Genomic DNA, 13,186 nt, shown 5'->3' with positions numbered 1-13,186 from the left:
AGATTTACAGAAGTGTTTGTTACAAAGACAGTACAGAGTTCCCATATACGCCTCACCTGGTTTATCCCACTGTTGATTTCTTACGTAACCCTGGCACATTTGCTATAACTCAGGAGCTGGCACTGCTACATTGCTATTAACTAAACCCCAGAATTTATTTGGATGTCACTAGTTTAGTTTGTCCACTAATAGCCTTTTTCTTTGCCAGGATCCAATCCAGGATAACACATTGCATTTGACTATGGTATTTTTAAAAACAGAAAATGAGATGGCTAGGCAGAGTTCTATGAAAAATTGAAAAGCAGACGTCCCTTTCTTCTCTCCATTCCTAGATCTTTTCTTCTCTTTCACCCTGTCCCAGAACCCCATCCAGGTCTATTTCCATGGCAGTGTTCAACATTAATCTATTATTTCCTTCTCCCCTTCCTGTCAAAACACTGATTCTCTCAAATGCCTATCTTAGAGCAAACTGTTTAAAAGGGGGTAAAAATCTGACAAATTGACATCTGCTTAATGTGTTAGCTTCCTTCTAAGTTTTTACATTTAAGAGGGTCAGCCAAAAGGCCATGCCCTAACCCCGTAGAATGGCTCCACAGTGGTGACATTGGAGGACCGCAGTGGGTTGTCAGGAAGATGTTTCGCACCAGGGCCTCCCTCTCCAGCGCTCCCCTGTGTCTCTGCACATTTTCTGAGGAATCACCGTATTGCTGCACACCAGTGAGAGCAGAGGCTGGTCCCTTCATCATGTTCAGGCTTACAGCTACACAGTGAGGTTCCAGGGTGTGCGTTGGGTCCAGTCCCCAGCACATTTGACTAGGTCTCCATCTTGATGATTGCAGCAGGGTAGGAGATGGGGTCTTGCCACGGGAAGGAGAAGTTTGTCACCTGTAAGTAAATGCCACTGAAGTGTTTCAGATTGCGGTGCTTTTTTGACTAACAATAGACTATGCTGTAAGTGCTGGTGTGGCCTTTGGTTGTATCTCAAATTTAAGTTAAGATTATGGAATCACCCTGAAAGATTCTTTACAAGAGATCATTTGGTGTAGGCCCAGGCCCTCTGGCTGGTTAATGAATATAGGTTGGTTGTTCTTCTAACATAGTCATTTTTTCCTAACATTTTATTATGAAAATTTTCAAACATGTAGCAACAGTAAAACATTTTATAGTGAACACTGCACACCTATCACCTAGGTCCTGCTATTGTTATATTTTGTCTATCACATATGTATTCATTTGTTCATCATTCAGTTCACCATAACTTTTTGGTGCATTTTAACATAAATTGCAGACATGAATATACTTCTCCCTATTACTTCAGTACTAACCTCAATATTTTTGAGGAAGCACAGAGAGTAAGAATTTTATGCTCTTAAACTTTAGAAAATTCTTGACACAAAGAATTTCTGATTGTTTTAGAATTGATAGTATGTTTAGAAATAGGAGGTCCTTTTTGTTCCTTATCATTTTCGTTGCTATTTCTCTTTGAGTTTTTGTCTCTTCATTTTTGTCTTTCAAGTTTTGCTCCAGGGCAGAGTTCACCAAAGCAAGGCTTGGAGGCAAAGATAATTTGAGTGTCACCTTAGAGCTGAGTTTCCTTCCAACTTTGAGGGAAAAATAGAATCTATTGCTTGAATTTCTGTTGGGAAAAATGTCTTTTAAAAATCTAACTGCCCGGCCATATTTTTGAAATACAGTGAATAGTTGCTCAAAGTAATGACTAAAGGGACAGGTTTTACTAACCCTCACCTCCTTTCATTAAGGGCCCCTTAACTTTAGATGAAATTGTACCAGACAATATTGTTATGGGACACCTTCCTTTTATCAAGTTTAAAATATCAAATAGTCCATGCCTTTTCACTTGAGCTCAGTGCTACTCTAAAAGCATAAAGGTCACCTGGAGAATTTATTAAAGGTACAGATTTTTTCCCATCTCCATGAAATTCTGAAATCATAGGCTGGTGGGGAGGGGTCTATGGGTTTTTAACACTTGTCCTAGGTGATTCCAAGGCAGGTAGTCAAACACCTACCTGGGAATACTGCTTTAAGAACTTTTGAAAATTATTGTTTATGATAATTGGGACTTACTGTAACCACACTGGCCATGTCTCCTTTTGGCTTTCTTGAGTTCTGTAATGGCTGTTCTCTCTAACAGATCGCGGTGAATGCCAGCAGTATCCCCGAGCAAATACAGTCCCTCTCTGTGCATGACTCTCAGGTATGTTCCTCTGTCAGTCTTTCCATTTGAGATGCGTTTCTAAAGACAGATCTATAGAAAAAGCAGCATTTTAGAAAGATAGACAATTTCAGGGTAGTACTTCCAAATCAGGGGCTTATAAGCTCCCTTTTTTAATAGGCTACTGTTGACCATGCTTTGCAGGACCTCCAGCCTTTGAATGATAGGTTCAAGAGTGAGAACTGATGATTACTCAACTGCTTCTGAAATTGCTGGTACTGGGGAAGAGAAGAAAAGGACAGAAAATGACTCACCTTCCTGTTATAATCCAGCCGCAAAACATTGTGGTTAATTGATACGTTTCTTTTTTGCTCCGGGTTGGATTTCTATAACCTGTTTTCATAATTCTTTTTTATCATTGAACATTATGGGCCAATTCGTCTCTACAACTTGCCTTGTAAAAATAATAGTCCAGTGACTGTGAAATGCATTTATAATGCATATTTATAAAAGTTATATGACAGAAGACCTGTGCTATGAGTCATGTTGGGTGGTGATAAAGGATGTTGAGCCATCCAGGGGAAAGACTGTGGACATAGAAGCAGGGTGTGCAGGCCCAGATTCTGGTTTTGCTCTATATTCAATAGGCAAGCCCTTTTCTCTGAGTAGTTATGCTAGAAAACATCACCAGCCTTAGGATCACATCCTATTTTTTCACAATTGGCATATTCTAATTAAATTTATTTCTATTTCATCTGATCTGTGTTTTATGCAACAGCTGCATATTGGAGAGATGGTTAGACTGATGGGATTTCGTGGTTGTGGGAAGCCTATTTGATAGACTAGCAGATAGCTTATCCCTGCCCCTTATTTTATAGCTGAGGAAGCAAGGACTTGCAGAGATTAGGTGGCTTGCCCAAGGTCACACCACTGGTTAAAGGCTAAGCCAGGATTCAGTTTAGGTCGTTATCCTCTATCAGGCAACTCAGTGAGAGACTTTGAGATAAGCTGAAGGGATTGGTTGCATGTTAAGGCAAAGTTAAGAATAATAGACAAGATAAGAGTAATAATGGGTCAGAAGGCAAAGAGAGTAAAGGAAACAGGAAAAGGGATTAAGATAACTAGTATTACATAACATTTTATAGTTTATGATTCACTTTCATATGTATTTATATTCCTCCAGCAACCTCTTGAGGCAGGCGTTATCCTCGTTTTGGAAATGGGAAAATAGGTTCAGGGGACGAGTAGCTCATGGTTCCATCTGGTCAGTGGCAGAGCCAACTCTTGACCTGAAATGCCTTGTTTTTCCTACACCAGCAAGAAGGTCGGGTTGTGCCTAGGGATTTGTAGGAATAGGGAGGGGCTGTGTGGTAGGCATTCATGGTTAATAATCTATATTTAAGGAAATGGATCTAGGTGAGAAAGGCAGGAAAGATAAACAGTGGCTTAATCTACTGGGTTCCACCTTCCTGTGCACTTTTAAGATTTAAGGTGCCCAACCTTTGTGTATCACCAGGGCCAAAGGGAAGCAAGGTGCCACTTTAGGTGGCTGCCCCTCTTTGGACTCATGACAGCTTATGCCAGTTATTCATAGTACTTATTCTATGACTCAGGCTTTCTGTGTGAGACAGTCACATCCACAGTTGTGATGGGAGTTAGGCATCTTTCCAACCTTCTAACAGAAGTGTTATATAAGGCCTGCGTGTGTAAAGACCTGGTTTTGAAATTTCCAGAAAGAAAGGGCTGTACGAATCAAGGGATATTGTGACTTCATTCAGTCCTTTCCTGTGAAAGTTTTTAACACCCACTCTTCGCTGTTTTGTTTTTAAAGGGCAAACCCAATGCTAGTGAAGACTACAGAGAAGCTTCTTGTGCCGTGAACCTCGTTTTAAGATTAAGGTAAATAATGCTGTTTATTCTGCATTGTTTTTCCTATGATACACTATTCTGATCTCCTTCATTAACTTTTCATAATATTAGCATAAAATAAAATTGTTAACTTATTTGATTTCCCTGAACAACCAGTGTGTGCTGTATTCCCAGGACTAATTGCACTCTTCTAATTGCTTGCTAAAGAAGAATAAGAACAAAAAGCACCATATGAGTGTGTCTGCAGGCTCAGTGTACCTTTCATTAAGTTTTTTTCTTTGCCTTTTCTTTCTTGTTTTTCTCTTTTCTTTTTCTTTTTTTCTCTTTTACAATGTAAGATCACAGTAAGAGATTTTTAATGAGTTTCTTTCACACTTCAGCAGTCAGTCTCTGACAGGAATAAACCATGCTTGTACTACAAGTTGCCTGTTTAGAACATTTTTCAGTGGCAAGTTTGATCAGCCACTGTGGAGAAATGACAGATATATTTTGAAAGAAATATCAGTCTTCTAAGAAATGGATACAAACATGGTGCCTGATTATAGTCTTTGTTTGTAGTCTCGTGAATGAATGCTGTTTCTATTTTGAGGAATTTTTAATTTAAAGATCCATCATTGTCATATCTTTTGTTAAGAATTTGGTATCTCAAGACAAAAGAGAATTATTTAAACTTAATTGTAAACAGCCTCATTGACCAGGTCAATCAGAATACCATCACATTTTTTAAGATGTTTTAAAAGAAGTTATACATATGTTTTTCTGACAATTAAGCAAAGCACATGTTACTAGACATTTTCAGAGTTGTAGCTATAAAAAGCAAGTTCATCCTCAAGGTTGGTTTCTGCCCTCTGAGTTCTCATAGTCCGTCAGAGTAGATTATCGTTGCCGTAATCACTCCCTTCTGATGGTCATTTATAGTTAGCAGTGCATTTTCACATGCTTGACAGCAGAACCGCACAATAACCCTTGGTGTGATTTCATTCAGAGTTGATTTCCCAGTCAAGAAGTGAAATTATTACAAGGTTAACTTTCCTTATATTTGAAAGAAGCCACGATTATTATTAACAATTAGCGAATTTAGCAATTGCCAAAAAATGAAGATAGCCCATTCTGTTTTGGTTTGACTTTGAAACCAGGTACTTTTTTCATTTATTTTTTAGTTGTTCAATTATTCATTCAGTCAGCTAATATTTATGAGGAACCTGCTCTGTGCTGGCTCAGTGTTTGTCATTGCGGTGCCGTGGTGAGTGAGACTGTGGAGGTTGCCGTCTAGCTCCCTGAGTATTCGGTGTTGGCAGTGACCTTTGGAATCCAGCAGTCCAATCTTCTACTTTATTTGTGCAGGAATCTTTTCTTTAGTGTCCCTGCTGGATGTTTACCTAGCCTCTGTGCATGCTAAAACTGCTTTAATTCTGAAAAGCTTTAATTGTTAGGTAGTTCTTCCTTCTGAAGATTCAACTGACCTTCCTATTCTGGAACTTCCATGGGCTCTAATTCTGCCCCTTAGAGAAAGTATCAGGTTCTCTGGAGAATGTGTCAGCATACCCGTTCCTGAGCCTTACCTCCAGATATTGTTTTGCTCTAGGTACTAGAGCAATAGAAAAGCGAATGCATCCCCTTATTTTTATGAGAACCATTTGTGTATTTGCAAGGCTAGTTCTTTTATTTTCCTAGACAAAATAATGTAAGTATCGTTAGCCTTGCTTTTCATAAATACAGTTTCTATGTTGCCCTAGTAGTCCTGGTTGCTCACTGTTATTAACATTTAGCCTGCATCTGCTTTTATTACCTTTTCTCTCATGGGTCTAGGTGGTGGTTTTCATAAGTTTGTGGCTTAGATCACTAGTCCTACAAGATGCTCCATGAAGAAAGGGTCTTATGTTCAAATTAGTTAAGAAGCAATGCATATTACCCATCTCTCTACGCACACACATATACATACACACACACACACACACACATACACCTTTTTTGGAAATCACAAGGAATATTAATATATCAAGTGTTCTAAGAAGTTCTTCAGGAAAGGAATTTGTTTGGCTTTGTTTTATATAAAACCTATTTGACCTCAGAACTCTTTTAATGCAGTTATTTCCCAGTTTTAACCTTGTCTCTTTTGAATGTGGCACCCATATTTAAATATAGGACTCCCGATGTGGTCTGAGCAGGCTGGAATACAGAAGTAAGATCATGTCATTTGTGCAGTTCACACTCTTTACTTCTCCTAGATCAGCCCATGTTTTCATTGCCTTTTGAAATATCCATGCACATTGGTGACAGCAGTGAAACAAAACGGGGCTGATTTTGTTTTTTCCATTTGAAAGGCTATGGAGCCTAATTCTGAACTGAAACTCATGTTTTAAAATTCTATGACATCAGTATCACTCTCATAGTTAACCTGTTGGTTTTGCTCATTTCTTGCCCACCATATATTTCAATCATGATTGTCAATGTGTCATATTAGTTACAATGTTAGGAAATATGTCACTTACCAGTCTGATGAACCTGTCTTTTAATCTTTATCCAAAACATTGATTAAGGTGTTCAGTGGTTTCAGGGAGGACAGAGTGTTCTGGCATCTGTTAGAAACCACTCACTTTCTGAATGGCTTACGATAATTAACTAGCATTCTTTGGCACAGTTGTTCAACCAGAAGCAAATCCAATTGATTCCACTGCCTTTTAGTGGATATCTAACTATTCAGAAGGATATCTATTAAATGTGTTGCTGAAATAAAGACATACTACACTAATGGGATTTTCCTGAATCTAACCACTTAGAAACACTTTCAAATAATAGAAATAAATTTTAGTATGACTTATTCAGTGAACACATGTTGATGCCTAATTGTTGGTATCTTAGTCTGCTCAGGCTGCCGTAATAAGGAGCCATAGACTGGGTGACAGAAACAACAGAAATTTATTTTCTCATACATAGTTCTGAACACTGGAAGCCTGGGATCAGGGTTTTGGCATCACTGATTTCTGGTGGCTGTCTTGCTCCTGTGTCCTCACATGGTGGAGAGTGAGAGCAAGCTCTTTGATGTCTCTTAGGTCCCATCCTCATGACGTCATCTAAACATAATTACCTCCTGGGGGCCCCATCTCTAAATACCATCACATTAATGGTTAGGGCTTCCACATATGAATCTGGGGTGGGGGAGACACAATTCAGTCCATGGCAGTTGGTATTCTTCTTTTTCTAAACAACTATAAGCTATTTGTTAACCTATTGCTTTTCTTATTTGTGAACTCGTGGATCTCTCAGAATATACTGTTGGACTAGGACGGAAGGGGGAATGGATGTGTTTGTACTTGACCTTGATAAATAGCCTCTGAAAATTATAAATTAAGTGATACTGTATTCTTGTGATCATTGTGTGCCAAAGTAAATGTATACAGTAAATACATTCATTCATTCATTCTACAAATATTCATTGAGCACCTAGTGTGTGCATGGCACTGTTCCAGGTGCTATGATGTAGCAGTGGAAGAAGGAAAAGGCAAACTTCTTACCCTCAAGGTGCTCACATTCAAGAGCCAGGGAGAGGAGCAATTCAAATACTTAAATTACATATGTGAAGGCTATACCAAGTTCTCTGAAGGGGAAGCTACATCAAGAGGGTAGAAAGTAAGGGGGATGTTATTCTATATTATGGAAGGCGTATTAGTTTTCTATTGCTGCGTAAAAAGTTACCACAAGCATAGTGGCCTGAAGCAACACCCATTTATTATCTCGCAGTGTCTGTAGATCGGAAGTCTGGCCACAGTTTACTGGGTTCTTGCTCATCGTCTCACTAGGCTGACATTAAAGCGAGCTCACCTGGAGTCCATGGTCCTCTTCTGAGCTTATGTGTGTTGCTGGCAGAATTTAGTTCCTTGCAGTTGTGAACTGAGGCCTTCAGCTCCCACAGGCCACTCCTTTCCACAGACAGTTCACAGCGTGACTGGTGGCTTTTTCAAGAGTAGCAGGAGATCTCTCCTGCTCTCCAAGGCCTCAGTCCTGTTAAAGGGTTTTTGTTATTTTCTTAACCTAAGCCAGTCTTACCTGGGATAATCTCTCTTTGGACGAACTCAAAATCAACTGATTTGGAACCTTAATTCATGTCTGTAAAATCCCTTCACCTTCGCCACATAGCATAACTTAATCACAGGAGTAACTAACATCCCATCGTATCTGCAGGTCCTGTTCATACTCAAGGGGCGGAGCCTGCAGGGCACATGCACCAGGGAACGGGCATGTTGGGGCCATCTTGGAATTCCGCCTCATTGAAGGCCTCTCTAAGTCAAGTGATATTTGAGCAGATGCCTAGTGGAAGTGAGGAATGAAGCCATGAAGCAGAGTGAGCAGCAGCGCAAAGGTTCTAAGCAGGAAGCCTGTTATAAGCAGTTATAGAAACAACCAGGAAAGCAGTGTGGGCAGAGTGGAAGGTGACGGGCTCAGAGAGGTAGCAGGGCCAAATGGCGCCGGGCTGTGGAGCCTGCGGTGAAGACTGGATTTCACTGTTAGAGGGTGGGAAACCACCGGAGGCCTGTGAGCAGAGGAGTGATATAATCTGAGTTAAATTTTAAGAAGAATAATTGCTTTAGTGACAGTAAACTGTACCCAGACCATCCGGGTGGTAGCAAAAGTCCCTTGGCACGGGCTGCTGCAGTGATACAGCGAGTGGTGATGTGACCTGGACCAGAATGAGGACAGCGAGGTGGTGAGCACTTATTGGATACTGGGTTGGGGAGAATCCAAGCATTATTGGATTCTGGGTTGGCGAGAAGAAACTCAAAGATGATTCAGGGGTTTGTCCTGATAATATGGATGGATGGAGTCACTATTTCCTGAAATGGGTAAGAGAATTGGGGTTGTAGATTAGGGGTCGGGGGGAATCAAGAATTTAGTTTGGGGCATGTTAAGTTTGAGTTGTCAATTAGGCATCTGTGTGGAGATGTCACGTAGGCATTTGGATGCATGATTTCAAAGATGTCTGGGCTAGAGATAAAATGTGAGAACTGTGGGTGCATTTGGCATTTACAGCTATGAAATCTTTTGAATCACCTAGGGCGTGAGTGAAGGTAGGGAAGTAGGCCGGCACACTCTGACAGGCGGTGCAAAGATGAGCAGTCAGCCGATTGAGAGGGAGAGGCTGGTGAGGTAGAGGAGAGAGGGAGGGTCCTGTAGACTAAATGGAGGAAGTGTTCTGAGGAAGGCCTGTAAAGCTGCATTGGCTGCTATTAATAATCAAATACAGTGAGAACTAAGAATTCACTGCTGTATTGGGCAAAATGAAGCACATTCTTGACCTTGGCAATACTGTTTCAGTGGAGTGAGGGGGACAAAGGACTGATTCAACAGGATTCAAGACAGAATGGGAGATAGAACAGGGGGTAACAAGGATATATAACTTGTTTGTATAGATCACTCTTGCTAGAGATAGCTGGCAAGATAACTTCTTGAGATAAGGGAGCAGCAATACAAAGGCATGATTGCTCAGTGAGAATGTGGGGTAAATGAAGATTTGTTTTAAAAAGCAAATAGGAATGATGACTCAACAGAGAAAGAAAAACTGCATCAGAGGGGACCTTGCAAGACTGATGTCCTCAAATGGGTGAGCAGGGATGACACCCAGGCATCATGTAGATGTCCCTTAGGCAGGAGGATGTAGAGACCACCTGGGGGGACAGTGCAGTCACCAGAAGGGGGAGGCAGGCAGAAGTACACAGAGGTTGGTAGATTTGGTGGCAGGGGGTGTGGGAGTCCTCTTCTGTTGTCTCTATTTTCTCAGTAAAATGAGGAGCATCATTAGTTGAGAGTGAGGAAGGAAAAGAAGATGTATGAGGCTTGAGAAGAGAGGAGACATAATTGTGTAGGAGAGCAGGAAAATAAATTTTCCTGGGAAATGTGGAAGGATTAACAGACCACACCAGAGCTCACTTGAGGTTAATGGTTATGAACTAGGGAGGTTATCCAAATGTCCCAGAATGTAAATGTATGTGTGTGCCTATGATTACAGTTGAAATGGAAACACAACATTTAAAACATCGAGGATCTGTGATCGAGCATTCTGTGAGCCTAGCATGGGCCCCAGCTTTAGAAACGTTGTTAAGTCATAAATAGATGTGAGTCACAGATTTGCCATCCGCTGCTCTCTTGTGTGGGAGGTAGCAGTCCCCTGCCTTCTTCTCTCACCTTGGTACCCCTCAGAGGTCTGACTTCCTTTTCTTAGAACCTTCGAAGTTACAAGCTCTTTGAGTATCAAAACCTGGCATCCAGTGTTGATCCTTGCCAGACAGTTCTTCATACCCTATTCCCCATTTGAAATTTACTACGGGTCCTTTGTACCAACTCTGGGCCCCAACAAGCTATTTCTTAAACCGGCCTGTGTGATAGGAAACTGGAAGGTTGTTCTATTAGTCTTTTGAAAATCTGTGCCCTGTTTTGCACCATCCTCATTTGTTTCCAAATCCATGTCAAGGCTCTGATACACGTGTATGCGTATGTATATATATATATACACATATACATACATACATCTACACACACACACACACGCACATATGTACCTGATAAAAACTGTGTGAGTTGCCTTTTTTTTAAATCCCCTGAGGCTATCCAGGCATGGCATTTATGTGTGTGTGCTCCACAGGCTGGTGGGTAGGAGACTTCAGTTCAAGCTGGCTTTTCACCAGTCCTTAGCGAATGCTATGTGGGTGGCTGCCCTCCCCACTTCTTAGAAAGGTTACTGTGACTTTGTTTTTGACATAGTACTTTACAGACCTACCTGCTAGGAACGTGGCTTCCTTCCTCACTGCACACACGCCCCCTCTCCCCATAAACCTTACCTTTGTGCGGTGAGTAGGAAACTGGGACATATTTTACTTTTCAAAATGTCATACTTTGTAAGAAAAGACAAATACATTATTGACTACAGGTAGTATATTTCTCCGTTACTTACATATTTCTGGTGATCATAGGCAAAAGACTGAGGAAGCAAAAGGGTGATTTCTTCCTTGGAGAAATATATATTATTGCTTTACTTTGCATTTAGAACTGACCTGTTATATGTAATATTGGAGAAATAGGATTAGACTTTACGTCTCAATGTTAAATGCTGGAGATAGTTAAAATGTAGGTTTTTCTTTTTTCTTTTATGTCCTTTGCAAATGTTCTCTTGTGCATTGTATATGTGGTAATGTCATCTATGCTATCAAAAAATTGAGTATCATAAAGTCAGGTACAAAATAAAGAAATCCTCCTAAGCACATCTCAGGAGAAAAATACCCAGTGGCCCAACTTGTGATTTATATACTGTCAGTAGATAGTAATACAATTTCTGGTTTGAGTCAAACATTGTACAAGTATTTTGCCATTAGTATATTTTTCATAAAAATAAAATAGTCATGTATTTGACAAAAAACATGTGTTTCGTAGAATCACGCTCAGTGATTTATAGAAATGATAAATTTATTAGTTAAATTGTTAATTCCTTTGTGTTAATGCTTTGACAGCTTTTACTGTGGATTGCATTTACAGTTTTGCTATAAATGAGGGCAATCCTAACAGTTGTCATACATAGATATGCTGGTATGGTATGTCCCATTTACTTGTTAATAATGGATTTATCTTTTTGTAAATTCATGAATTTACAAAATGAATTAGAAGAGTACCTAATAATACTATGTATTAATAGCAGTAGACCCAAGATCAACACAGTAGCTTCCTGCTTGTGGGGAAAAATGATCTCTGGAATAGGATATTGATTTTAACAAAAATCTTTCAGCATGACAATTGCTGCTTAATTCAACTTATTATTTTAGTTTCTCCATTAAAAGGTGCACTTAGCTATTTTTAAACAATAAATTTAGTAAATTATGATTTCATAAAGAAAACTCTGTTAGAAACAACATCGATCTCTGTTTTAGTGTTAGTATGCCCGGATTCTAACTCTGTCATATCATTATTCAGAAGGAATTAAATTCTTAAAATGTTCTCTAGCCTGTAAAATAGGGTTAATTGCATAATTCTTACCAGTCAAGTGGCTGAGAGCCTTGATTAATTTTTTCCAGGAAAGGTTAAATAGTGTAGGCACAGTGTTCAGTTGTGCAATGCTTTTTTTGGTACATGTTCTTTTTTTCCCCCCCAACAAACTACTTATTTACTGCTTTCTTTGTGCAAGGCTTTGTTGAAAATCCAAAGATGAATAAGACACGATTTCTGCACTCAAAGAGCTTACTGTGTAGGAGTAGAGATCAGATCCTGCACAAGTGACTATAATACAAGGTAGAAAGTGATAAATGCAATAAGAAGAGAGATAAAAAGAAGAGCCATGGGTAGTTAGGAAGGTGAGAGCCCTTTAGTTTGGCTTGCTTGTTCCCATAATAATCATAGTGTTTTTTGGTTTTTTTTTTCCCAACCAAATTTTGAGAAGAGTAATGGGTAGGATGAATCCAGGGATAGTGTCAGGCTATGGTCTTTGGTAAGGGGCTTACCAGTCTTACATTATTTCTGGCAAGACTATGTTTGTTTTTCAGCAGTGTGGTATATGTTATTAAGTAGACACCAAATTATTAGAAATACAGTTCTTTAATCTGAAAAAATGTTCAGCATTTTCCTTAATTTTTTGGATGTTCTCTTTTGGTTGTTTTCTTTTCTTTGGGAATTGGAGTCATTGGTGCACATCTTGGCTTTATTGTTAGTGGTGTCCATTAAAAAGATGAAGTACCTACTATGTGACAGGAACTACGATAAGCATGTTATTAGCTTTGTCTAGTTTAATTGTCATAAAACCACCCTAACATCAATCCTGTTGGTACTGACATTTCTCAGGTGAGGTTCAGAGTCATGAAGTAATTTGTCTAACATTATAAAGCTCATAAGAAGCAGAAGTGGGTCTTGAACCTGGGTCTGTTTCGCATGTTGGTCCGTGTTCTTCTCTACTTGACCCTGTGGCCTACCTCTGTTCAGTTCCATCTTGAATGCAGTAAGAAACTCCTGTACTTCTGGGATTGTTACATTTACCTGCCTCCTCATTAACACTTCACATAAATATTCTTTTAACAATGTTTCCTGATAAACTCATCATTAAATATTGTGACAGGAATATCTGAAAATATTTTTCTCAGAGGCGATACTAAAGATGATGATGCAAATAGC

At 39.6% G+C, this 13,186-nt stretch overlaps 1 protein-coding gene across 1 annotated transcript in view; it reads left to right on the top strand.

Annotated features, from left to right (window-relative positions):
• STK39 (serine/threonine kinase 39) overlaps positions 1–13,186 on the top strand; it is a 277,886-nt gene that overhangs the window by 170,347 nt on the left and 94,353 nt on the right. The window contains exons 13-14 of the mRNA XM_020288403.2: positions 2,153–2,215; positions 4,005–4,072. Coding sequence (XP_020143992.2) covers positions 2,153–2,215; positions 4,005–4,072 — 131 coding nt within the window. The remainder of the gene's footprint in view (positions 1–2,152; positions 2,216–4,004; positions 4,073–13,186) is intronic.

Source organism: Microcebus murinus, chromosome 8, assembly GCF_040939455.1.
Source record: "Microcebus murinus isolate Inina chromosome 8, M.murinus_Inina_mat1.0, whole genome shotgun sequence".
NCBI lineage: Eukaryota > Metazoa > Chordata > Mammalia > Primates > Cheirogaleidae > Microcebus > Microcebus murinus.
The sequence above is the reverse complement of the archived record's forward strand: the minus strand, read 5'-3'. Positions and strand labels throughout refer to the sequence as shown.